Source organism: Peromyscus eremicus, chromosome 4, assembly GCF_949786415.1.
Source record: "Peromyscus eremicus chromosome 4, PerEre_H2_v1, whole genome shotgun sequence".
Classification (NCBI taxonomy): domain Eukaryota; kingdom Metazoa; phylum Chordata; class Mammalia; order Rodentia; family Cricetidae; genus Peromyscus; species Peromyscus eremicus.
In genome coordinates this window covers 94003887-94028015 of record NC_081419.1, presented here as the reverse complement: position 1 = coordinate 94028015, position 24129 = coordinate 94003887, and the positions used below count along the sequence as shown (strand labels likewise).

Below are 24129 nucleotides of genomic sequence, written 5' to 3'. Positions count from 1 at the left end.
CTCAGTTGCTACTCTTTCATAGGATCAGAGTTTGGCTCCCAGCACCCAACATCAGGCAGCTCACAACTGCCCTGTACCTCCAGCTCCAGGGGATCTGACACCCTCCCCTGGCCTCTGTGGTCTCCTACATATCCATGGCAAAGATGTGCGTAGACACACATACAAATAAAACTTAAAAAAAAAAATACTGTGTTGAATGAGCAACCATGCCTCAGTGAATAAAGGGAGAAATCTAAATGCCTAACATCGACCCCAGGCCTCCACATGTGTGTACACACACCTGTGCCTGTACTCATGCATACACACATGCACCACACACTCACGGAGCTGCCGAAGCAGAGTGTGAGTGAGTGGAGGTGAGGGGCTGTGAGTGAGTGGAGGTGAGGGGCTGTGAGTGAGTGGAGGTGAGGGGCTGTGAGTGAGTGGAGGTGAGGGGCTGTGAGTGAGTGGAGGTGAGGGGCTGTGAGTGGAGGTGAGGGGCTGTGAGTGAGTGGAGGTGAGGGGCTGTGAGTGGAGGTGAGGGGCTGTGAGTGGAGGTGAGGGGCTGTGAGTGAGTAGAGGTGAGGGGCTGTGAGTGGAGGTGAGGGGCTGTGAGTGGAGGTGAGGGGCTGTGAGTGAGTGGAGGTGAGGGGCTGTGAGTGGAGGTGAGGGGCTGTGAGTGGAGGTGAGGGGCTGTGAGTGAGTGGAGGTGAGGGGCTGTGAGTGGAGGTGAGGGGCTGTGAGTGGAGGTGAGGGGCTGTGAGTGAGTGGAGGTGAGGGGCTGTGAGTGGAGGTGAGGGGCTGTGAGTGGAGGTGAGGGGCTGTGAGTGGAGGTGAGGGGCTGTGAGTGAGTGGAGGTGAGGGGCTGTGAGCATGGTGCCCACCTCAGTCGCTTTTCACACGGAGCCTAAATTCCTTGTTTCATGGAGCATCAAGAGGTCGGGCCTCTTAGCTGAGCTCAGGAGCCCAGTCCTTCTCTTCCAGGGCCAGCCTGACTTAGATGGGGTTGACCTACAAAGGTTTCCTCAGCATTGTCCCCTGCCTCAGGGGGACCAGCTTCTGCCCACTGTCTGTCCTTCCTGGATGCCCTTGGTACCTCTTTCCTGACACTTCAGCTCTAGGAAGGATGCTCCACCCATGAGGCCTGGTGTTCTGCCAGAGGTTTCTGGAGCTGCTGGTTAAGCCAGCCTTTTGAGGAAGATGAGAAGTACTATGTGGTAGTGACCTGGGGGCGGGGTTACCTGTTTATAGACCCACAATTCCTCCACGATGGGCAGAGAATCACGGCTGGCCCCATTCCATCGGGACAGTTACCGCATCCAGCCAGAGAGCTGGCATCTTGGCAGGGGTTGGATGTGAAGTCGCAATAGAAGGGTTGGTATGGAGAGCCTGTCACCCGAGAGACTACCTGGCCATCCTCACCAGGTAACAGTGCCAAGCCAGTGGCCAACAATCAGGGAGAGTCTGGGGTCAACAAGTTTGCTGGACCTGAAAGGAGGGTGGCATTTGTCTCCATGTGGGCTGAGGGAAAGGGAGGTGGTATTTGGGCGTATGGAGTGGGTAGAGGGTAAGCAGCACCCACAGAAGTGGGGACCTGGGGACCATGAGACAGCTCCTGCTCACCACTGTGATGTGCAGGCAGCCTCCTCCTTAGGGGTGCTCCCTCAGGGCCGCCACATCTGCTCCCTCCCTGAGGACACCCACCAGGCCTGTAGCCCACTACTCACCTCACCACCATAGGCCGGTGGACTTCCTGGAACCAGCTGGAGCCCTGTGGGTCTCAACATCTTAAATCCTCATGACAATTATTTTCTGGTCCCAAGAATTATGGGGCTGCACCTAGGCCAAGGATCCCACAAACTGTTCGCTCCTCCTCTCGGCCCAGAATTCTCATCCTTTACTACAGACCAAGGAATAGCCCCTCTGTTTGCCCCTGGTGCCCAGAAAGTGTCTGAGGTGGCTCCCCAAGGTCCTTTGCTTTATTTGCAGACCTTGATGGGTCTCTTGCTGGGGTCCTGAGATGCAGCCGAAGAGACATGGGGCAAGCAGGTCCTGGAAAAGACTTGGGCACTCTAGGATGGATACCAGGGAGTCCTGGGGGAGGTGGAGAGGGATGCTTCTGCTGAAAGGCAATATTTGTTGTTCTAGCCTGATTTTGAAAAGACCCATTCACAAGTCAGCCATCAGTGGAAACATCCTGATGTGTCAGGGTAGTGGAGGGTGTGCCTGGTCCTGGCTCTATCAATCGCTCCTCTTAGGAGCCCCACATTCCATAATGGTTGGTGAACTACCTTAAGTTCCAGCTGATTTCCCTGAGGGAGGCCACTTTTCCTTCCTCCTCTTGCCTACTCTGGATTCAGATGCAGGAGTAAACAAAGGGATTTGGGAGCCTGAGTCTGCCCCATATCCGGGAAGCGCCTTGCTGGAAACTGGTGTTTCCAGGATCGGGAGCTTTTGACTAATAGGATTGACTAATAGGTCCTGCCCTCCCAGATGGCAAAGTGTCTCCCGAAACAGGTGAGCTCCAGTGCCTGCTTCCGGTCTTCTTTGCTACTGACTGGGGACGGGAGCTTTCCCTGGTGTCAGGAGACTGGTTTTCAGAGCTGGCTGGGCATCAGAGGCTTGTTCTATTGTTGTGGTCTCACACTATGAGGAGCTTCTGTGTGACTCGGAGGAACTGGGCAGGGAGCTCTGGCCACAGCATCTGCCTTGCCTTCCCCAGTTCCACTCCCCACCCCCACCCCCACCCCAGAGCCCCACCACAACCACAGGGGAAAGGGTGGGGGGGATTCGTCCACTCTGGTGCTGGGGTTAGAGACTCACCCTACCATGTCTGGCTTTTACATGGGGCTAGGGAAGCCAAACTCAGGTATTCATGTTTGAGCAGGAGGTACTTTACCTACCTCCACCTTCCCAGCCCCATCTCAAGTTGTTTTAAAGCAGTCCATAGGCTATGGGCTTGTGTGGTCTTAGCCTGGCCAGAGAAGCAGGTTAGCAAGGCCTGATGCCTGGGTTGGTCCTCTGTCTCAGAGAGGGGCATTGAAACCCCACACCTCTCCTAGACCAGCATCATCCCAGTCATCATCTTTTGTGTGTCAGGCAGTGGGGGATCTGGTTTTTGTTTGTTTGTTCTGTTTTGTTTTTTGTTTTTGTTTTTCGAGACAGGGTTTCTCTGTGTAGTTTTGGTGCCTGTCCTGAATCTCGCTCTATAGACCAGCTGGCCTCGATCTCACAGAAATCAACCTGGCTGGGATTAAAGGCATGAGTGGGGGAGGAAATGGAGCCAGTTGCCTAAAAATTGACTAATTCCCTGACAACAATCATCACCTCTAGCTTAAGGACTATGGGGCTGAAATGTTGCTGTTCTCTCTCTCTGTCTCTGTCTCTGTCTCTGTCTCTGTCTCTCTGTCGTGTGGTCGTGTGTGTGTGTGTGTGTGTGTGTGTGTGTGTGTGTGTGTGTGAAAGAGAGAGAGAGAGAGAACAGGGAGGGTGGGAGACAGGAAAATTCAGCACACAGCCTTGGAGGGGAAGGTCCTGGCACCGGCCCCCTGCTGAGCCATCCTGCTTTGGTTCCTCACCCTTGGCAGTTCTCTGTGGGGAAGTGTTTTGGGTTCCCTCAGACTCTAGTAGGAAGCCTCTATGCAAAACCAGATCTGTCCCAGGGGCACAGGGACCTCGACACCCCGGCTGTGGAGCAATGACAGAGGCCAACATGGGACCACCCTAGGTTTCACAATACCTGTCTCTGCTTACGGTACCCACTGTTGACCGCGGTACCCACTGTTGACCGCGGTACCCGCTGTTGACCGCGCAGCTTCTGGCTGCTTGGATGAGAGCAGATGGGAGGGAGGAGAGGAGGGTCCCAGGAGCTCTTTCTTATTCAGTGTCAGTGTGGGTCCAGTCTGGTGGTAGAAGCCCTAGTCTGGGTTTTCTTATCTTGAGGCACTTCAGTGATTCTTCCCAGGGCTCCTGGGTCATGTGCCTCCATGTAAGTAGTGCTCCTCGGGGGATCCTGCATTAATGGCCCTACTTGGTCCTCTCCTAGCTGGACCATACATTGCCTATGCACATAATGCCCTTCCTACAGACCCGTTCTAAGGGTCCTGCCTGTGTGGACTCTTCCTGATGGAACCAAGCACCCACAAATGTGGTCCTGTTGACAAGCTCTCTGTCAAGCCGATGCAAGGCCAATGACCTTCCCGACCCAGAATCCTGCCAGGCCCGTGTGACTCACCTCAGACTATGGGGCTTGTCTTTGTAGGTCACCTAGAAAAAGCTGGGCCACCAAACCCAAACTGAAGAAAACAGGGAGTCCCCTGGGTCCCAGGAGTGCTAAGGATTTCAGCTGGCATGGGGCTCTGCCATAACTCAGCCAGCTGGGCACCGCTGCCCTCTGATTGCTCTCTTGCTGCCCACTCGCTTTCTCTTGGGCTTATCTGAGGCCTCACTTGATTCATGAGCATCTTAATCCACAATGATCCTTCACCCACCGTTCTCTGTGCTGACGTGATCTTCTTGGAGTTGCCTAACTCGTGGCCAATGAATTACAGATGGTTGAACCACAGTGTTGATAAAATTCCTTCCTAGGGGAAGACATAAATAACAGCTACCCCTCTTCCCAAGTTCTCAACAACTAACTGAGGCATGACCAGAGCACAGGTGAAGGGTTAATGACAGGAGTGTAAGTGCTCCTCCCCCGCAACATCAGAAAGTCTTTAACCCAGCAGGGATGATGGCTTTCTCATAGTTACATAGATGGAACGTCCTTCCCTAGTCCCCCCTCTGCCTACATATACTTGAGCACGGAGGCCATATGCCATTAAGGCGGAATTGCCCGCAACAGGTAAAAGGGAGCCTCTGGGTACTCCGGTGAGGGTCTCATGTCCCTCCTCCCCTGGGGGTGTAAACAGTCAATAAGGTCATCTGTAATAATCCTTTGGCAAAGGGGCAAAGCTGAACTCCCCAAGATGGTGGCTGCTTGGCTTAGAGGACAGTCCTGCACATTTGAGAACTTGTAGATACCATGGGCCACTGGGTTCTCTTGGCTCAGCCCACCTTGAGACATAGGAAAGGCACAAAGGGATGGTGTGTAGGCTGCTTCAGCAAAGGACAGCCCTCTCTGGAATGTCTGACTGTGACCATCTCCCCCTGACCAGTGAGGTCACTGGTCACGCCTTGTCCCCAGTTTTATCTGCTATCCTTGGCATTTTGTCCCTGAAGGGGCGATGACCAGCACTACCCCCCACCCCACCCCCGGTGATCTGCCATTCCACGATTGCCGAAGGCCCGAATCATAACACCAAGGACAGCGGTAGACAAAGGCTATTTGGTCTTTGGAGGTGTTCCCAAAAGCCTGGTCCTGGCAGTATCACCATGTACTAGATTGATGAGTGGGGTCAGGGGTCAGTGCAGCATCTCCAGGTTTGAGAGACTGCTGGAGAACTCAGGGGCTTGGGGTCTCTTTGCAGGAGGAGTCCTCTGTCTTCTGGCGGCTCACTGTGAAGGTCATGGAGGCTCGGAGTCTGCCTAGGGCTGACCTATGTGAGTGACTGTGGGTAGGGACTGGATCCCAAGGGAAAGGACCAGGCACTCTTTGGGGTAGGGCCTGGCTGCCCTCGGTGGACACCAAGGTTGCCATAGGAACCTGGGCAAACCCCCTGGAAAGATGTATGGAGTTCTCTCTCATCTGACGGTTGGTTCCTTGACTTTGTCAGTGAGTGAGGCGGACCCCTATGTGACTCTACTGCTGCCAACAGCCCCTGGGATGAAATTCAAGACCAAAACTGTCACCAACTCCAGTCATCCTGTATGGAAGGAGACCTTCAGTTTCCTCATCCAGAGTCAGGTCAAGGTAAAGATCAGGGTAGCGCTAGCCCCTCACTTGTAGACAGGCCTTGCCGCTTCCCTCCACAGGAGGACCTTGGGATCAAGCAGGGTTGCTCCAGTGTTCACAGAACTCGGGGGAGGAGAGGGGTGTGTGTTCGCGCTCCAGACTCTATGTGCTGTGAGCAAGAGAATGTGTGACGGAATGTGTGGGGCTGACGTGTGGTCAGCTGCTGCTTCTCCCTAACCCCGTCTATGATGTGGGACTAGAAAGCATTCCTTTCTAATGGGGCTAAAGGGGAAATTGTGCAGGGAACAGTCATACAGTGCTTGGCACTCGCCTTCCGGTGTGTTAGGGAACTAGCAAAGCAGACTGGTTGAAAACCTTCCCCAAATTTAAACTACATTTGTTTATGCTGTGTATGTGTGCCTGTGTATACCACAGCACATGTGTGGAGGCCAGGGGACAACTTTTGGGAGTCCGTCTCTCCCTCCACCATGTGGGTCCTGCATGTCAGGTTTGCCAGGAGGTGCCTTTACCCACTGAGCCATCCTGCCTGCCCCCAAAGACATTTAAAAATATTTTTTGTTTGTTTTTTTTTTTTAAATTTTTTTATTTTTTTCATGTTTTCTTTCTTCAGATAGGGTCTTGCTATGCAGCACTGCCTAGCCTAGAACTCACTATGTAGACCATGCTGGCCTTGAACTCACAGAAATCAACCTGACTCTGCCTCCAGAGTGGTTGAATTAAAGGGGTGTGCAACCGTATCCAACTTAGTTTTTTTGTTTTTGCTTTTTTGTTATTTTGTCTTTTTTTTTTTTTTTCCCCAGAGCTGAGGACCGAACCCAGGGCCTTGCACTTGCTAGGCAAGAGCTCTACCACTGAGCTAAATCCCCAATCCCTGTTTTTGCTTTTTAAAGACAGGCTTTTTTTCCATAGGTTTGGATAGTTTAGATCTCACTGTGTAGCCAGGCTGGCCTTCAACTTACAGTAATAATAAGTAAACTTATAGTAACTTTGCCTCCTGGCTGCTAGATTGCAGACATGATCCACCATGCCCTACCTAGGAAGAAAATTCTTCAAGGTACATACGTGTATACATGCATGCAAACATACATACTCGAGACAGGCAATCATTGTGTAGTTCATTCAGACTAACCTCAAATTCATGGTCCTCCTGCAGCAACCTCCCAAGGGCTGGCATTACAGGAGTGAACCCCCAGTCTGGTTTTGTTTTTTTTTTTTTTTTTGGTTTTTCGAGACAGGATTTCTCTGTGTAGCTTTGGAGCCTGTCCTGGAACTCACTCTGTAGCCCAGGCTGGCCTCGAACTCACAGAGATCCGCCTGCCTCTGCCTCCCGTGTGCTGGGATTAAAGGTGTGAGCCACCACCGCCCGGACCCAGTCTGTTTTTATTCTTGGTAAAACAAAACTTCTAAGTCCCAGGATGGATGGAGGAGGGGCTCATGAAGTCCCACCCTATCAGAGGAACTATTGGCTGTTGGTGGCTAAGTTGATGGAGAAGATTCCATTGTCTTTCGGGATTTGGACCCTGAGAGGCTACCATCCAGTAGGTGGTCCCACACTTGGTCAATACAGGCAGCACTGAGTGGACTCAGTAGGTAATAAATCAGAGAGAGAGGCAGAGAGAACATGGGAAACCATGAAGATGGCAGGAATTGGGGGTGAAGGAGGAACTGGAACGGGGTGGGGGTAGGGGGGACCATCCAAGCACCTTATATTCTTGTACGAATATTAAATAAAATATTCAATGATTTAAAAAGGTGAGCAGGAACTAAGGTCTTTTCTGGATTTCCGTATACTTGTTTTACATTTGCATGTGAGCTATTGTTGCAGTGAATCGATACTATGTTATGTTCCTGGTCCTTAGAACACTCTAGAACTGAGTATCTGTGATGAAAACTTAATTATGAAAGATGGCATCTGCTTCAAAGTTTCCTATGATGTCTCAGAAATCTCCCCTGGCCAACTGCTCCAGAAAACCTTCCGCCTGAATCCTCAGGTGGGTGAGAAGGGCTCCAGGCTGAGGAATTGCTCGGCTCTTCCTGGCTGCCACGATGCTGTTAGCTGCACTCATTCACAGGAAACAGGCTGGTCTAGCTGCTGTCGCCTCCAGCCTTACCCCATGCCCTCAAAACACTGCTCAGCACAACCACGAGGGGGCAGTGTAGGCCCGTCACGCCTGCACAAGGGATTCAGACCTACCTGCCCCACCAAAGTCTGGTTTGGTTTCCTGCTGCCTGCTTGGGGAGAGGAGGATAGAATTCTGGGGACCTCCTCAACAGGGAGAAGAAATCAGGCCTGGATGTCCTCAGGTCACCTCTGGCTGAGCTTGTCTTTTGCCTTCAGCCCCATCAGGGTTTGGGGACCCAGAAGGGAGGAAGGTCTGTCCCCTGCAGACCTACTGGCTTCAGGTATTTTAGCAGGTAGCTTATCTTGCCCTAGACCTCTACTTCCTCAATTTTGTATTGGAAATAATCATAATAGCACAGCCTCCTCAGAGACTGCTGGAGATGGTGGGATAATGCTTTTGAGAGAACAGGGTCAACTGTAAATGTTGATGACTTGCTCACCCTCTTTGACTACAGGGACCAGAAGAGTTAGATGTGGAGTTCCTGATGGAAAAAACGTGAGTAAGAATGAACAGCCCAGGGAGTGGCTGGGGACACAGGCTCTGCTCAGGAAACTGGTCCTGACCCGGATTCCTTGTCCGTCGGTCCTGCTGAGTCACCCTCCTTCACCTCCCCTCCCCTGCCAGGAGGTCTGGGTCTCCTCTTGGGGTCCAGGAGGAGGATGGCTGGCATTGCCCCTGCCCCGGGCTCTCCTTTCATCTTGCCCTCCATAGTGGCGTCTCCCCTCGTCTTGAGTCACCCAGGGAGATGCCCTGTGGATGGGAATGAGCAGGGAGAGGATGGGTGAATGCGAACGCTCTTGCTTCTGTGAGTCTGAGTGGATGCTTTGACTTTTCCAGGTTGGACCCTCCAGAAAACCTCATCACCAACAATGTTCTTGTGGTAACGACCTTCCTGTGACTCAGCGGAGGAAATTCAGAGGAGGGGAAATTGGGGTTAGGATTCTGGGGTGTGGAGGAAAGGGACAACACTGGGGTAGGGCTTTGTGGTCCAAGTACCCCAGACCCCCAACCAGGGGGTAACCTGAAGCTGTGGGCCTTAGAGGGGTCTAGAGCTGAGAGGCATGTGGGAAGAGGGCAGACAGCTGGGCTGAGAAGGTTCTGCCTTCTGACTGGATAGCTGAGGGACTGTTGAGAATATTTAGGTGCTTTCTGATGATGCTTAATTATGTGTAATGAGCACAGAGTCCTTAGGGATTAACTTGCTTAAAGTCATAGTGAGTCCTGTGTGCCAGGCCCATCTTCATTCATTAATATTGAGGTCACTGAGGTTTGGAGGGAGTTTCTAGTGTGATGTGCTAGCCAGTCTCTTAGCTCCTTCTTAAGATCCCATGAAACTGCAGTGGGTAGTAATGGCCACAAGGTGGTGGGCGCTGCATGGGAAGTTGCCCATTGGGTGCGGGGCTCATAACAGGCATCAGGTAAACAAAACCTGGAGCTGTCTCCTGGGACGCACCTCAGGAGCACTCACCCTCAGGGCTTGCAAGTACCAGTCTGATGGTTAGTTTACCTTTAAAAGGAATTCATAGTGTAGCCTGGCACCATGGCACATGTCTGTAATCCCAGCACCTGAGAAGCAGAAGCAGGAGGCCATGAATTTGAGGCTAGCCTGGTCTATATAGTGAGTTCCAGTCCTGCCAGGGCTGCATAGTGAGACTTTGTGTCAAAGATAAGACAAGATATCTCTTACAGTAACGTAACTCCCACAGAAGTTGTGCCTCCTCTGAGTTGTGGGGGCCAGCAGTGGGTAGTTAGAACCAGCAGTTGTGTTGGAAGGGCTGGCTACAGCAGCACCAAGCACCGAGCTCCGCAGGGAGGGCACTGAAGGCAAGTCAGTGGATCTGAGGATAATCAGGAGACGTTTTGGTCACTGTGGCTCTGACACCTCTAGCCTGTGGACCTGAGGTTCCCGCATGGTACTTGGGAGCCTGAGAGGTGGGGCTTTCAGAGCTTCCGTAGGCTCAGTAAAGCTGAGGATGGGGCGGAGATGGGCCGTACGGATGCTCCACACGGACAGCAAGCATAGCCGTCTGCGGCAGGTCCGAGATGGGTGAAGGGTTTCCTGTCCAGTCCATTCGGAACCCCTTCTTGTTCGGTGTGCGGTGGGTTTGGTTGAGGCTCAGTGGGACCCAGAGTTGAGGTAGAGGGGACCTCAGCTTACCCTGTGGATCCCTTGCCTATGATGTGGTCTGTCCCAGGCCCGAGAACTGTCATGCCTGGATGTCTGTCTGGACAGAGCTGGGAGCACCACCACAGCAGCAGGTGAGAACTTCTGAACTCTGCCTGGACCACAGGGAGCATAGGCTGCTGGGAAACCTGCAGGGTAAGGGGGCGTCTCTGCCACAGGTGGGAGTCCCATGGGGCTGTGACATGCAGCAGGCTGGGGAAGACCTTCTTTAGAGTCCTGCTTACTGTGGTCCAGCCTCCACCTCTACAAATAAGCACTGTCGCTAGTATCCGAGGTCCAAGATGGAGTTCTGGGCTCTTTTTCCCCCTTGTTCTCGTCTATCCCATCTCTTCCCTAGGTCAGGACAAACCAGAGCTGGAGCTTGTGCTGAAGGGGTCATATGAGGACACACAGACATTTGCCCTGGACACAGCCTCTGCCTTCAGCTTCCACTACATGAAGGGCCAAGACACAGCACTGAACGGGTGCCTGAGGGTGAGTCTCTGCTCTCCAACTCTCCCATCACCCTTGGCCTTTAACTAGCTCCCTGCCCTTTCCCCTGCAAAAGCCAGGCCTTTTATGTTCTTGCCAGCCTCTCTGTTAGGTCCCATCCTCTAGAAGACCGGGAACTTCACCAGGGGCTTGGGGGACAGCTACATGGTGTCAATCCGTTAGTGCTCTGATGACTTCCCCATCAGAGGGCTGTGTTGCTGGAATAAAACCTGTCTGTGCCCACGCAGTCAGCCTGTGTAGCCTGACCTTGCCCACCCCCCACTGTCATTTTATTCAAGGTCCTTCCTGATGTCCCAGCCATCCTTCTCTCCTTTTGCTTTTCAAACATGCCAACTGCTTATTGGGTCTTCTGGCTCCTCCAGGACCTCCTCATCTTCTTCCACCCCCGGCTTATCCTCTTCACCATCTTAGTTCAAACAACACCTCTTCAGAGATGGCCTCCATGACCATCACAGACAGATCCCCATACCCCGCTTTGTTTACAATATCCTACCTTATCACACTATGATGTACTGACATCAGGTCATTACTGACATCAGTTCATTACCCATTTCTTTTCTTTGAAAACTATTTTTAGACAGAGTCTTACTTCTAGTAGTATGGCTGGTTTGGAACTCACTCTGTAGACCAGGCTGGCCTCAAACTCAGAGATCTGCCTGCCTCTGCCTCCCAAGTGCTGGGATTAAAATCTTGCGTCACCACTCCCAGGCATGACCCATTTCTTCACAAATTGACACAAGTGTCTTTGCAGGTAGTCTCAGCCATCATTACTTGTAATTATGATTTGTTTTGTATTGTCAGGGAAGGGCTGTCCTGTTTGCAGTTTAGACATTCAGAATTTGTTGAATGAATGCATAAATTAATGAATGGGTGAATGTTTCCCTTCAGAGCTCTGGAAACAATGGCTGGACCTCCTACACCTCAGCTGTACCCCTCGATGTACCCCTGAAGTCCTTGACCACAAGGAAGGAGGTGACTGTAGACGTTCCTGCTACTAACGTGAGTGGCCTCAGCTGGAGGGAAGGTGCCAGGAGGGACGGAATGGAGGTGCTCACACACCCCAGAGAGACCTTCTCCCGTAGGGTCTAGGATTATCCGAACAGAGTCTCTTGCTTTGATTTCAGGGCCCAGAAGTGAAGCTTCAGCTTAAGACAGACTACTGGTAAGAACGCTGATCTCTGTAGGGACAAGGGGTGGGGGCGTGGGGGAGGTGCTGTGCAATGGATGCTTCCTGCAGGTAGAGAGGGAGATTTTTTTCAGAAGCTCACCATGAGCTTGGTCACCCAAGGAGTGAGCCATGCAGTTTTCTCCTAACCCTGGGACTCTCCACCATCTCAGCCCTAAGGAGCTGGCTGTGCGGCTAGGCTATGGGCTCTGTCCCGAGGAGCAGGCCTTCCTGGGCAGGAGGAAGCAGGTGGTAGCTGCCGCCCTGAAGCAGGCCCTGCAGCTAGACGAAGACTTGAAGGAAGATGAGGTTTGGGGGTGCAGCAGGGATGTGGGTATAGAAATTTGGGGCTGGCCTGTGCCCTCTCGGTCTCCAAAGAATGGAGTTGGACTGTTGGGGAGGACAGGGTTCCTGTTCTCTGTGGGGGCTCTGCTGTGGGCTGAGGGTTGTCTCTCAAACTCTAACTCCATCAGGCTCTAACTGCAAGGCCGTTGCCTGGAGACAGGGAACAGGCTGGGTCCCTGAGTGAGGCAGAGGACGGCTCACTCCCTTCTTGTTAAGCTGGTCTGCATCTCTGTGTGGTCCAGGTCCCTGTTGTGGGCATCATGGCTGAAGGAGGAGGTGTCCGGGCTATGATCTCACTCTACGGCCACCTATTGGCGCTTCAGAAGTTGGGCCTCCTGGACTGTGTGACCTATTTCAGTGGCGTCTCAGGCTCTACGTGGTAAGGGGTCACAGAGACTGGAACAGCGGGGATGATCAGAGCCCACAGTAGGGCAGAGTGGAGGCCAAGGAGCCTTTGTTGTTTTTTTATTTTATTTTATTTTTATTTTATTTTATTTTTTTAGATTTATTTATTTATTATGTATACAGCGTTCTGTCTGCACATATCCCTGCAGGCCAGAAGAGGGCGCCAGATCTCATTACAGATGGTTGTGAGCCACCATGTGGTTGCTGGGAATTGAACTCAGGACCTTTGAAGAGCAAGCAGTGCTCTTAACCTCTGAGCCATCTCTCCAGCTCCCAAGGAGCCTTTGTATGGGGATCCCATGTGGATAGAGCAGTGTAACCTGATGGTTTCTCACGAGGAAGAAACAGACTTAACCAGAAGTCCTGCCAGGACCACAGTGAGGCCAGAGGGCTTTTCCTAGGTACTCCGGAGCAGGAAGGAGAGGGCCCAGAGGAGGCTGGATTTGCCTTTGGCAGGCTATTTACAGGCTTGGATGACCTTGAACAATTTCTCTGGCCCTCTGTTGGTTCATCTCCCAAACCTGTGTAATAAGAGACACACTCATAGGTTGACAAGAGGCAGCCCATGCAGGCAGTGGCCTAAGGTGGACACACACACCAGGACCTCCGGCTGGCCTCACAGTTGATGCTTAGGGCTCACACCACTTTCTCAGGGAGTTTCCCTTCTTGCTTATATAGTACAGGTAAGGAAATTAAGGTAAAAAAATTCTTTTATACTAAGCTGGGCATGGTAGCCATGCCTGTAATCCTAGCACTTGGAATACTGAGGCAGGAGGATTGCCGTGAGTTCCAGCTGAGATCTTGTCTAAACAATAAAGTGGTCCGAAAAGGAAAAAGAGAAATAGAAAGAAAGAATGTTCTTTACACAAAGATAACAATGCCCACTCTCCAGCCCGTCCCCACTACAATGCACTGGACCATTTCACTATTACAGATTCATTCATTTGAGTCTCACTGACACATGACATTAGGGAGCAAAGGAGGGATGAAAGTCTGAGTGACAGCTATTGACAAGGACAGTCTTAAATGGCCTCAGGACAGGCCCATAAAGGGGGGGGGGTAGGGACTGGTACTGTCGAATATAATTTACACATAGGTGAAAGTTTTCATGTTTGGAGTTCAAGGGGAGCCCTGAGGGGGACTGTTGTTTTGGGGTGAGAGATCATAAGACAAATTATAGACAGGCAGACAGCAGCCTGGGGGGACAGCTCTGAGAAGAAGCAGGCCCATGGGGCAGGGTGGGTGCTCCCTCAGAGGAAAGAAGAGGGAAAGAAGTGACGTTGCCTTCCTAGGCCCACAGCTGGCTATTGCTGTTACTGAGTTCAACAACATAAATTACTGAAGCCATTTTTACTGGTTTCCTGCTGACTTTCTAAAGTAGCTACCGAGAGACTCTAAATTACCGATGGGCTGGAAGTGTGCTCACCGTTGATGCACCCTAGAGCACACAGGAGGCCCTAGGCGAGCTTCAGCCCTGCAAACAAAACCCAAACCACAACAAACCTATACAAGGCCCATTTCATACCCATCCTGAACAGCCCAGGACCGGAAGGAAGTCCCAAGGCACGTGTCCAGATGGACTTTCTAGGCAGTGGGAGCCTCGACAATGCCTCCTTTAGGGACTAGACACAGGGTGGGATTGCAGAGCCTGTGTTGGACCCTAGCTTTTATCCCCTTGTGACCCCAGGACAATGGCCCACCTGTACCAGGACCCAGAGTGGTCACAGAAGGACCTCGACGGACCCATCCGCCATGCCAGGGAGCATGTGGCTAAGAGCCTGTGGAGGGGATTCTTACCAGAACACTTGGCAAGCTACCACCAGGCACTGAAGCATCGGGCAGAGCAGGGCCACGCCACCACCATAGCGGACCTGTGGGGCCTGGTGCTGGAGTCCAAGCTGCATGGGCAGGTACGCTGTCTGCGCAGCAGCATGGCATGGTCATGCCTCCAAGTGCATCTCTTGAGGGTGGAAGAGGTTCTGAGAGAATGCATTGGGTCTCAGCACTTGGGAGGTCGGGGAAAAAGGGACTCAGGGCTAGCAGAGGCTACATAATCAATGTGAGGCAAGCCTGGTACCCTGGAGGACTCTGTCTCAAACAAATAAATACACAAAAAGAATGTGAGGGTTAGTGTCTGTCCAGTGTAGAATGCTTCCTTTCTAAGTAAGTTCTTCCATTAATTGCTATGTAATAGAAATTTCTGGACCTCCCAAGAACTGGAATTCAGTCAGTTAAGCAAGCAAGGCTTTTGCGTTGGTTGAGTTGATTATTGGAATGGCATTTGATGTATAATTCAGTATGAGATGTTATTTTTCTTCACCATCAGGGTGGTGTTCAAAGCATAGGCTTTGGAGCCAGATTTCCTGGGTCCTAACCCCAGTGCATTTTACCAGTGGTGTGTCCTTAGGCAACTAGTTCCTCTCCCTTCCCCTCAGTCTTCTCATCTGTGGAGAATGAGAGTTCTTCAGAGGTTTTAGTTGAGCACTGTTAGCCGTTACAAGTCTATCCTGTTGGCCCAGCAACGTCATGACAGAATTGGTTAGATGAATACTTGACTATGGTGTTCCTTTCAGCAGTTTAGGGATTTGCCAGACCTGACTCCACTACAATCCCATGATTGTTTTACCTGGCATAACCATCTCAACAACATTTTAAAAGCATCTGCCACCTGGGAGATGAGAAATGACTTTCAAAAGTAAAACAAGGCCTGGGGGATAGTTTGGTTGGTAAAGGCTTGTAAGCACAAGGGCGTGGGTTCAATCCAGGTGTCTGCTTGTAAATCCCAGCGCTGGGGAGGTGAAGAGTTCCTGTGGCCCACTGGCCAGGCAGCCTAGTACTTGACAAGTTCCAGGCCAGTGAGAGACCCTTTTAAAAAGAAAATTTTAAAAAGGTTGCTGGTGGCTTGGGCCTGAAGAACAGCACCTGAGGCTGTCCTTGGTAGATTTGAAACTATTTCTAAATGCTTCTTCTAGCCCTCCAGGCTCAAGATGGCATTTCTGCACTCAACACCTCCCACAAGTGTGGAGAACACCAGGTGGCATTTTACTTATAAGTAAACATCTGAGTTTTGAGGATGTTTCTTCTTTGTAAGATCATTTTATTTCTTATTGGTGTAGATTTGTTGTATAGAATAATGGGTTCCATATGACATTTCTGTCTGTAATCATGGCCTTAGCATATTCATTCTTTAATACTCTCTCGTCTCTACCCCCTCATCCTCCTGGTCCCCACCCTCTTCCCAGATAGTCACCCTTCTATTTTCATGTGTGTTTTTTTTTTTTTTTTGTTTTTGTTTTTGTTTTTTTGGTTTTTCGAGACAGGGTTTCTCTGTGTAGCTTTGTGCCTTTTCCTGGATCTCGCCCTGTAGACCAGGCTGGCCTCAAACTCACAAAGATCCACCTGCCTCTGCCTCCCGAGTGCTGGGATTAAAGGCGTGCGCCACCACCGCCCGTCTCTATTTTCACGTTTTTAAAAACAAATCTAGATTCCACCTGAGAGAAAATACGTGCTTTCTGAGGCTGGCTTGTTTTGCTAGACACAGTGACCTATAGTTGCATGCATTTTATTCTCTGTGGCTGAAAGAACTCCCTTGTGTATATACCCTATTTCCTGTGCCCGCTCATCTGACGGTGGACACCTAAGCTGGTTCTGTAACTTGGCTATCATAAACACTGTCAAAATGAATACGGTGTCACAGCTGTAGTGTGCTGACTTAGAGCCTTTGGGCAGATGCCCAGAAGAGGTCCAGGTATGGTAGTTCTCTTTTTAGGTAGGTGTTTTGGTTTGCTTGCCTTTGTTTTTGTTTTTTCTTAGGACCTCCATACTCATGTCCATAGTGACTGCTCTGATTTACATTCCCAGCAGCAGTGTGTTGTTCCTTTTTCCTCAAATATTCTTCAGCATTTATTACTGTTCCTTTTCTTGATAATAAGCACTGAGACTTAGGTAAGATGGCATCTCAATGTAGTTTTGACTTGTATTTCCTTTATGGCTAAGGATGCTGAATCACATATTTATTGGACATTTGTGCTTCTTTTGAGAATTTGTCCAACTGTAGATTAGATTCTAGGGTTTGGAGTATTTAGTGTTTTGAGCTCTTTATATATTCCAGATACTAATCTCATTGAGTCGCTGATGACATTTTCCCGCTGGTCTGTAGACTGTCTCTTTGCTCTGATGGTTGTTTCCTTTGCTACACAGAAGCTAATTTATTAGACTCCCATTTGTTAGCCGGGCGGTGGTGGTGCATGCCTTTAATCCCAGCAGAGGCAGGCAGATACCTCTGAGTTCAAGGCCAGCTTCGTCTACAGAGTGAGTTCCAGGACATCCAGGGCTGTTATACAAATAAACACTATCTAGAAAAAGGAAAAAAAAAAAAAAAGAACAGAAAAAAAACCCCAAATCTGAATAGAACCAAACAAACAGAAGAAAAAGAGCCAATAAAAACCACAAGAAACACATATAGACACAGAGACATACATGTTCACAGACATAGGAATCCCATAAAAACACAAAGCCAGAAGCTCTAATATACACACAAAGGACCTGTAAGATGAAGGAATGAGAGGAGGAAGGAGGAAGAGGAGGAGGAGGGGGAGGGGAGGGGGAGGAAGAGGAGGAGGAGGAGGAGGAAGGAGGAGGAGGAGAAGAAAAAAATGTCCTGACAAAATCTTATGAGACAAAGAACCTCCAAAGATGCCACTGAGTTCCTTTTGTGTTGGCCTTCTACTGCTGGGCCTGGGGCTGCCCTTGAGCAGATTGTATTCCCAGTGAGAATTGTTGGAGACAACTGATTTTTCATTTCATCTCCAATGAGATTCCGTTGGAGAAAACTAAGAGGCTGTCAATTGGAGAGGGCTTCTAAGTTAGCGATGGGGGCATGTGTCTACCTCTGTCAGCGCTGGGACCCGTCTGGCACAGATCTGCTCAGGCCCTGTGCATGCTGTCAGTCTCCGTGAGTTCTTATGGGCATCGGTCCTGCTGTGTGTAGAAGGCCTTGTTCCACAGTACTAATTCTGCTGACCAATGAGCATCTGTTTGATTCTTCTTTCAAATTATTCTGGCTGCTCTTGGCCTTCTGCTCTCCATAATAGAATCAATTAGTCATGTTTGCCTATTAATATTGGGATTCTAATTGAAATGGCTTTGAATTCATCAGGTCCATGTAATTACTTGAAATGTTTTTATTGAATTAATGTGCCCTGTGTGTTCTTTAAGTTCAGATTCTGCTTAGAATGTGCTGTGCTTTTACTAACTGACTTCTGTCTGGTGGCAACACCTAATTAACACAGAAGGAGGAGCTTATTTGACAGGACATTTTATGAGGTGCTAAAATAACTCAGTTTGATTCCAGCTATAAAGGAAACTTTTATTTAATTGCCATTTGATCCTCTAATGATGACTTCAGCATGAGTTTATGGATATAATTTGCAGCAGTTTTTTTGGGACAGTCTCATGTAGCCCAGGCTGGCATCCAACTTGCTCTGAGGCTGAGGGAGATGATGGAGCAAGGATGTCAGAAGCAGTGGAAGAAGCCTGGACTTGAAACGCAGTAAAGTGAACCTCAAAAGGGCGTCGCGTCCTTGGCACGTGTAGAATGTGGGAGAAAAGATTGCTGTGTGCTGCCGGGTGGTGGTGGTGGTGGCGGCGGTGGCGGCGGCGCACGCCTTTAATCCCAGCACTCAGGAGGCAGAGCCAGGCAGATCTCTGTGAGTTCAAGGCCAGCCTGGGCTACCAAGTGAGTTCCAGGAAAGGTGCAAAGCTACACAGAGAAACCCTGTCTCAAAAAAACCAGAAAAAAAAAAAAAAAAGGTTGCTGTGTGCTTCTTGGAAAGGGGTGTGTGTGTGTGTGTGTGTGTGTGTGTGTGTGTGTGTGTCTCCCTCTGTGTCTGTGTGTGTGTGTCTGTGTGTGTGTGTATGTATGTGTGTCTTTGTGTGTATCTATCTCTCTGTGTCTGTGTGTCTGTGTGTGTCTATGTATGTGTATGTATGTCTCTGTGTGTGTGTGTCTCTCCCTCTGTGTCTGTGTGTGTGTCTTTATGTGTGTCTGTATGTGTCTGTCTATGTGTGTGTGTCTCTGTGTGTATATCTCTCCGTGTTTGTGTGTGTGTGTATATGTGTGTGCGTGTCTGTCTATGTGTGTGTCTCTCTGTGTGTAGCAATCTCTCTGTGTCTGTGTGTGTATGTGTGTCTCTGTGTCTGTGTGTGTCTGTGTGTATCTATCTGTCTGTGTGTGTATGTGTGTCTCTGTCTGTGTATCTGTGTGTGTCTATATATGTATGTGTGTGTCTGTGTGTCTCTGTGTGTGTATCTATCTCTCTGTGTCTGTGTGTCTGTGTGTGTCTATGTATGTGTATGTATGTCTACGTGTGTGTGTGTGTGTGTGTGTGTGTGTGTGTGTGTGTGAAGAATGGGGAGGAGAGGAGGAGCTTTGACATCATAGTCTTTGAGAATGACCCTCCCTGACTGCATATGGAACTGATCAGAACTGGCTACACACACCCACTCTTAACCCCTGTAACCCAGTGGAGCGCAGCCTCTCCACCATCCTCTGTGTCTCTACCCTGCCCTGGCCCTGTTGAAGTTACTGCCCCCAAGGCACCCCTACTCACCCATGTCCTCATGCTTCCAACCCTAGGTGAGAGACCAGAATCTGTCAGGACAGAGGACTGCACTGGAGCGTGGTCAGAACCCTCTGCCCCTCTACTTGAGCCTCAACGTCAAAGAGAACAACCTGGACACCCTCCACTTCAAGGGTAAAGTCCTACCCATTCTATCCTCTATCTATTCCTCCATGCCCCGAGAGTCCCCAGAGAACCCAATAGCACGACTCCCGCACACAACGGCTAGCTTCTGGAAGGATACTATCGTTGATGAGCCCAGGAGCCAGCCAGGGAGCACTCTATCCTTGGGGGTGGGATGTCTGTACATGTGGACGGGGTAAGTAAGGATGCTCACCGAGGAGTCTGCTCTCCTCAAATCTGCAGGGTTGGTAGCAGATGGGGGAGCCAAAGGCCTGCCAGGGCCGCGTCACTGGCCCTCAACAGGGAGTTGAGCCCCCCCCACCTGCCCTCCCTCCTCACGTCTCTATCTCTCTTTCCCATCCCATTAGAATGGGTGGAGTTCTCTCCCTATGAAGTTGGGTTCCTGAAATATGGAGGCTTTGTCCCTCCTGAACTCTTCGGTTCTGAGTTCTTCATGGGGAGGTTGATGAAGAGGCTTCCAGAGTCCCAGATCTGCTTTCTGGAAGGTGAGTGGAAGCCTCTTCCTGCGCAGGACTCCTGTAGCTCAGGACTGGGTAGAACCCCTGGGTGAGGGACAGGTGGGCAGTGAGGAAGACCCACTGAAGGAGCTGCTCTCTCCCCATGCCCATTTTCCATTGGCACCCAAGAGTGGGGACATTGGTGTCCGTGTGGGAAAGACAGGGTACAGGGACCTAAGGACTGTGTTGGTTTGGGGAATGTGGCCTTCAGGTATCTGGAGCAACATTTTCTCTGCGAACTTGATGGATATCTGGTATGATGTCACCTCTGGGAAAGACTGGAAGAACCTCATTGTGGATGTCCAGAACTCAGGTAGAAGAGGGGTGTTGGAGGTGGGAGACAGGGATGAGGCCACTCCCTTTTGGAGGCTGGTGGAAGAGGGGATGGGAAGGCATTTGGGGGCCCTTCAGACAAGCAATGTCTGTTACTCTTGATCCAGAGGATCCCTCAGCCTCAGCAGGCTATGTGGAGGCCTCATGGCTGCAGCCTGGAACAGCCCTGGCCCAGGCATTTAAGGGCTTTCTGAATGGCCGGCCATTCTACCAGCGCAGTGCCAACTTCCTCCATGGCCTCCAGCTGCACCGGGACTACCGTAACCAGAAAGACTTCTCCACCTGGGCAGGTAAGGACCATGTCTCCCCACAAGGCCAGGTTCCTGGTTGGGGTTGAGCTGTGGCTGCTAGCTGGCAGAGGTTTGCAGGGAGAGCATATGTAGGTACTTCTGGGGTGTGGTCTGGAGGTCCCAATGTGAAGTCTAGGGGACCTGAATTCAGAGAGTGACACCAGACGTAAGAAGGGGACATGGAGGGAAATGGGATCAGAGGGTGTTGGGGCTACCTGTGTAAAGGTGCCTGCTTATAACCAGCACTGCCTTTCCTATTAGATTGCCACCTGGATGACACCCCCAATCAGCTGACCCCACAGGACACTCAGCTCTGCCTAGTGGATGCTGCCTACTTCATCAACAACAGCTGCCCCTCCATGGTCCGCCCAGGTCGCCAAGTGGACCTCATACTCTCCTTCAACTACTCCCAATTCTCGCCCTTTGAGGTGCCTAGTCACTCTGCGGGAACCTCTCTGTCTGGCTAGACCCACCTCCATGGATGAGCAGCAGGGCCACGGTGCCACTGCCCCCCCCCCCACTTCCCCTGGCTAAGGGAGGAAACTGTAATCCACAGGGTCTTTCTGGGTCCTTGGTTGGGAAGGGCCGTGCTGGTGGCTGAGCTCTGGGATCCCAAGACAGGTGAATGGAACCTCTTTGGGACAGAATAGCTGGAGAGAGTTGGCAAGAGATCCCAAGCGCCTCCACAGCCAACTCTCAACTTTCTCTAGGGACTCTGGGCGGCAGTAATGCCAGCATGCACAGTCCCCTGCTGAAGCCCTCCTGGCGTAAGACTCAACTGATGGTGTGATGACAGTAGGGGGTGGGTGGGAACGGCTGCTGGGTGTTCATTCCCACCTGTAACTTCTAACTCCCCGGATCCTTGGGTTCCCTCCGAGGCCTGTGTAACTCAGGACAGGGCCAGACTGCTGTCTTGATGCTGAGGGAGCAAGTGGGTGTTGGAACAGACCCAGCGTGGATCTGAGGTGACACAGCTTCCTCTCTGCTTTCCTCTGCTCCTCTAGGGGCTGCAGCAATCTGAGAAATACTGCAAAGCTCAGGGCCTGCCCTTCCCCCGCGTGGAGCCCAGCCCAGAGGACCAACGCCAGCCCCAGGAATGCCACCTTTTCTCAGATCCCACCTGCCCTGAGGCACCTGTTCTGCTGCACTTCCCGCTGGTCAATGGCTCCTTCAGGGACCACTCAGCCCCTGGTGAGGTCACCATTCCCTTCCTGTGCCCTCCAGGAAAGGCCTTTGGCTGGTCTTCAGGCTCTTTCTAGCCACGCCTCCCTGGTCTAGCCATGTCTCTCTGGTCTAGCCATGCCTCCCAGGTCTAGCCACGCCTCCCTGGTCTAGGTGGCTGATGCCCACACCTTTGTAACATCTTTCTGTTACTGGTCTTGTCATTGTCCTAGAACTTTGTCCTGACCCCTCTGCTTTCCTGCCCTTGTGGCCTGGGACCCCTTCTCAGGGACCTGGGCCTTTTCTTCGAGTGCCTCTCAATCTAAGCCCTCATCACATTCCTTCCTAGCCTCATTTCCATGAATTTGTCAGAACTTTATCTTCTTTGGGTGGGAAAGTCTAATGCCTGCCTTCGTGCATTGTTCCCAGTTTTCTAGCTGACACCATAATTCTGAACCTTCCAGTTTTACTATTTTTTGGTTGTTCATTTTGATATAAGGTCTTTCTGGAGAGCCTCAGCCGACCTGGTACTCACTAGTGGCCTCAACTTCATAGCAATCCTGCCTGAGTGTTGAGATTACATGTGTGTGCTATCACACTTGGTTTCCGACTCCACCTTTTCTTCTTTTCTTTCCTTCCTTTCTTTTTCTTTCCCAAATATGGGTGTTTTGCCTGCATGTATGTCTGTGTGCCACTTGCATGCTCTGGTGCCCAAGGAGGCCAAAAAGGGCATCAGACCCCCCTGGAACTGAAGTTACAGATGGTTGTGAGCTGCCATGTGGGTGCTGGAAATCAAACCCAGGTCCTCTAGAAGAGCAGCCAGTGCTCTCTTATCTTACTTATCAGCCTCTTACTTATCTGTTATCTTTCCAGGCCCCATTTCCTTTGCTTTTCTTTACTGGGTATTAAATCTAAGGCCTCCCACATACTAGCGAGTGCTCAGTAACTATATCCCCACCCCACAGTTGCCCAGGCTGTCTGTGATCTCAGGGTTAGACCAGGCCTTGGACTCACAATCCTGCCTCAGCCGTCTGCGTAGCCAGATGGCAGGCCTTGGGTACTGGGCTTCCAGTTCTACCCTTAGCCATTCCTCTCTTTGTTGCCACCAGGAGCTTTAAGAATCCATTCATCAATCATGTTGTTCCTCACCGTGGCAGCTTCTAGCTTCCTGAGAAGCCATGGCACAGTCCCATGGGCTGTCTGAACTGTGGGAGGCATGTCATGCTATAGGAGTATAAGGGTGACAACCTCCTCTTACCTCAAAATCATTTCTTACCTCCACATTTGTATTTTGGGGTGAAGGGAAAAGCAAGAACCCCTTCCACAGGGCTCTGCCTCCTCTGGGCCTGACTGAGAGGCTTCATCCTGCCCGCTTGTGGAAGGCTTTATTCTGCTCCTGACACTCCTCTCACCCTTGGGCAGGTGTCCGGCGCAGTCCTGCTGAGCTCAAGGCTGGGCAGGTGGATCTCACAGGAGAAGCCTCCCCTTACATGATGTACAACATGACCTACAAGGAGGAAGATTTTGACCGTCTGCTTCAGCTCACTGACTACAACATGCGGAACAGCCAGGACACTATCCTACAGGCCTTGAAGACTGTTCTGAAACGCAGGGCCCCAGAGGTGAAGCCATCAGGGATGTAGATCTGAGGCTTCTCAGGGGCCTCTAAGCCTCTGAGGGCCACACTTGGACCCTCCACCTTCCAAGGACTTAGCCTACAACTGGGCATAGACATAATGCTGGATGGTGCTCTCAGTTCTCCAAATCCTGGGCTTCCTGTGCAGCTAGCCTCACTGTCCAGAGGGGCTGCAGCCCACCCACTGGTCTCCCCTGTGTTTCCAGCTGCTTTGAGAGGAGTTGAAAGCCTCCCTTGACTTTGATCTCCTTCTTTAAGGCAGGAGTTTAAAAAATCTCCCTATTTTATTATCTCGCCATGTCTCAGTACACAAATCTCAGGTTCGATTTATTCTTCAGTATCCTATTCTTTTTGATGATATAAATGGAATTATTTTCTCAATGTCATTTTCAGACTGTTTCTTGCTTATGGTGTTCTGCCCAGATTAGGACCCCCAAAGAGACCACTGGAGACCGAAGATGTCCAGAATGCAATAGCAAAGTTTATTTCTGTTACAAGTTGTGGCAGGGAACTCATCTCAAGCACTCACTGGCCACAGCGCAGCGAGGCAGGGAGGAGTTACTCTTTTGGGGGGAAGTTAGTTTTTATAGGCAAAACCCACAAAATTTCTTAGAGGGGAGGGGGTTAGTACGGGTCCATCCTTGATTGGTCCAGTTTTTCCCGGGCCTGGACTTTGTCTTATTCTAGCTTATCTGTTTGCCCTGTTAAGAGTTTTACAACCCATCTCCAGGGTCTGGTCATGTTATCTCCAGAGAGGGGCATCTAGTGGTTAATCGGTCACCACCAGACATCTCTGACTTTGTTCTTTTGAAAACACCTGACTTCACCCTCTCCAGGAAGGGGGAACTGACTCAGTTCTGTTTATTTTTAAGATATCTCTTCCCTCAGCTCTTTTGGGTT

At 50.8% G+C, this 24129-nt stretch overlaps 1 protein-coding gene across 1 annotated transcript; it reads left to right on the top strand.

Moving 5' to 3' along the window:
- The first annotated feature begins 1332 nt into the window (after nt 1–1332).
- Pla2g4d (phospholipase A2 group IVD) lies at nt 1333–23236 on the top strand. Its single transcript, XM_059258926.1, has 20 exons — nt 1333–1404; nt 5448–5520; nt 5694–5830; nt 7693–7824; nt 8411–8451; nt 8794–8836; nt 10152–10215; nt 10479–10615; nt 11522–11632; nt 11758–11795; nt 11972–12107; nt 12386–12522; nt 14236–14458; nt 19186–19303; nt 19660–19797; nt 20021–20122; nt 20250–20432; nt 20694–20860; nt 21437–21623; nt 23016–23236. Exons 1-20 carry the CDS (start codon nt 1360–1362, stop codon nt 23234–23236), a joined length of 2433 nt encoding a protein of 810 aa, XP_059114909.1. The 5' UTR covers nt 1333–1359.
- The last annotated feature ends 893 nt before the right edge of the window (nt 23237–24129 follow it).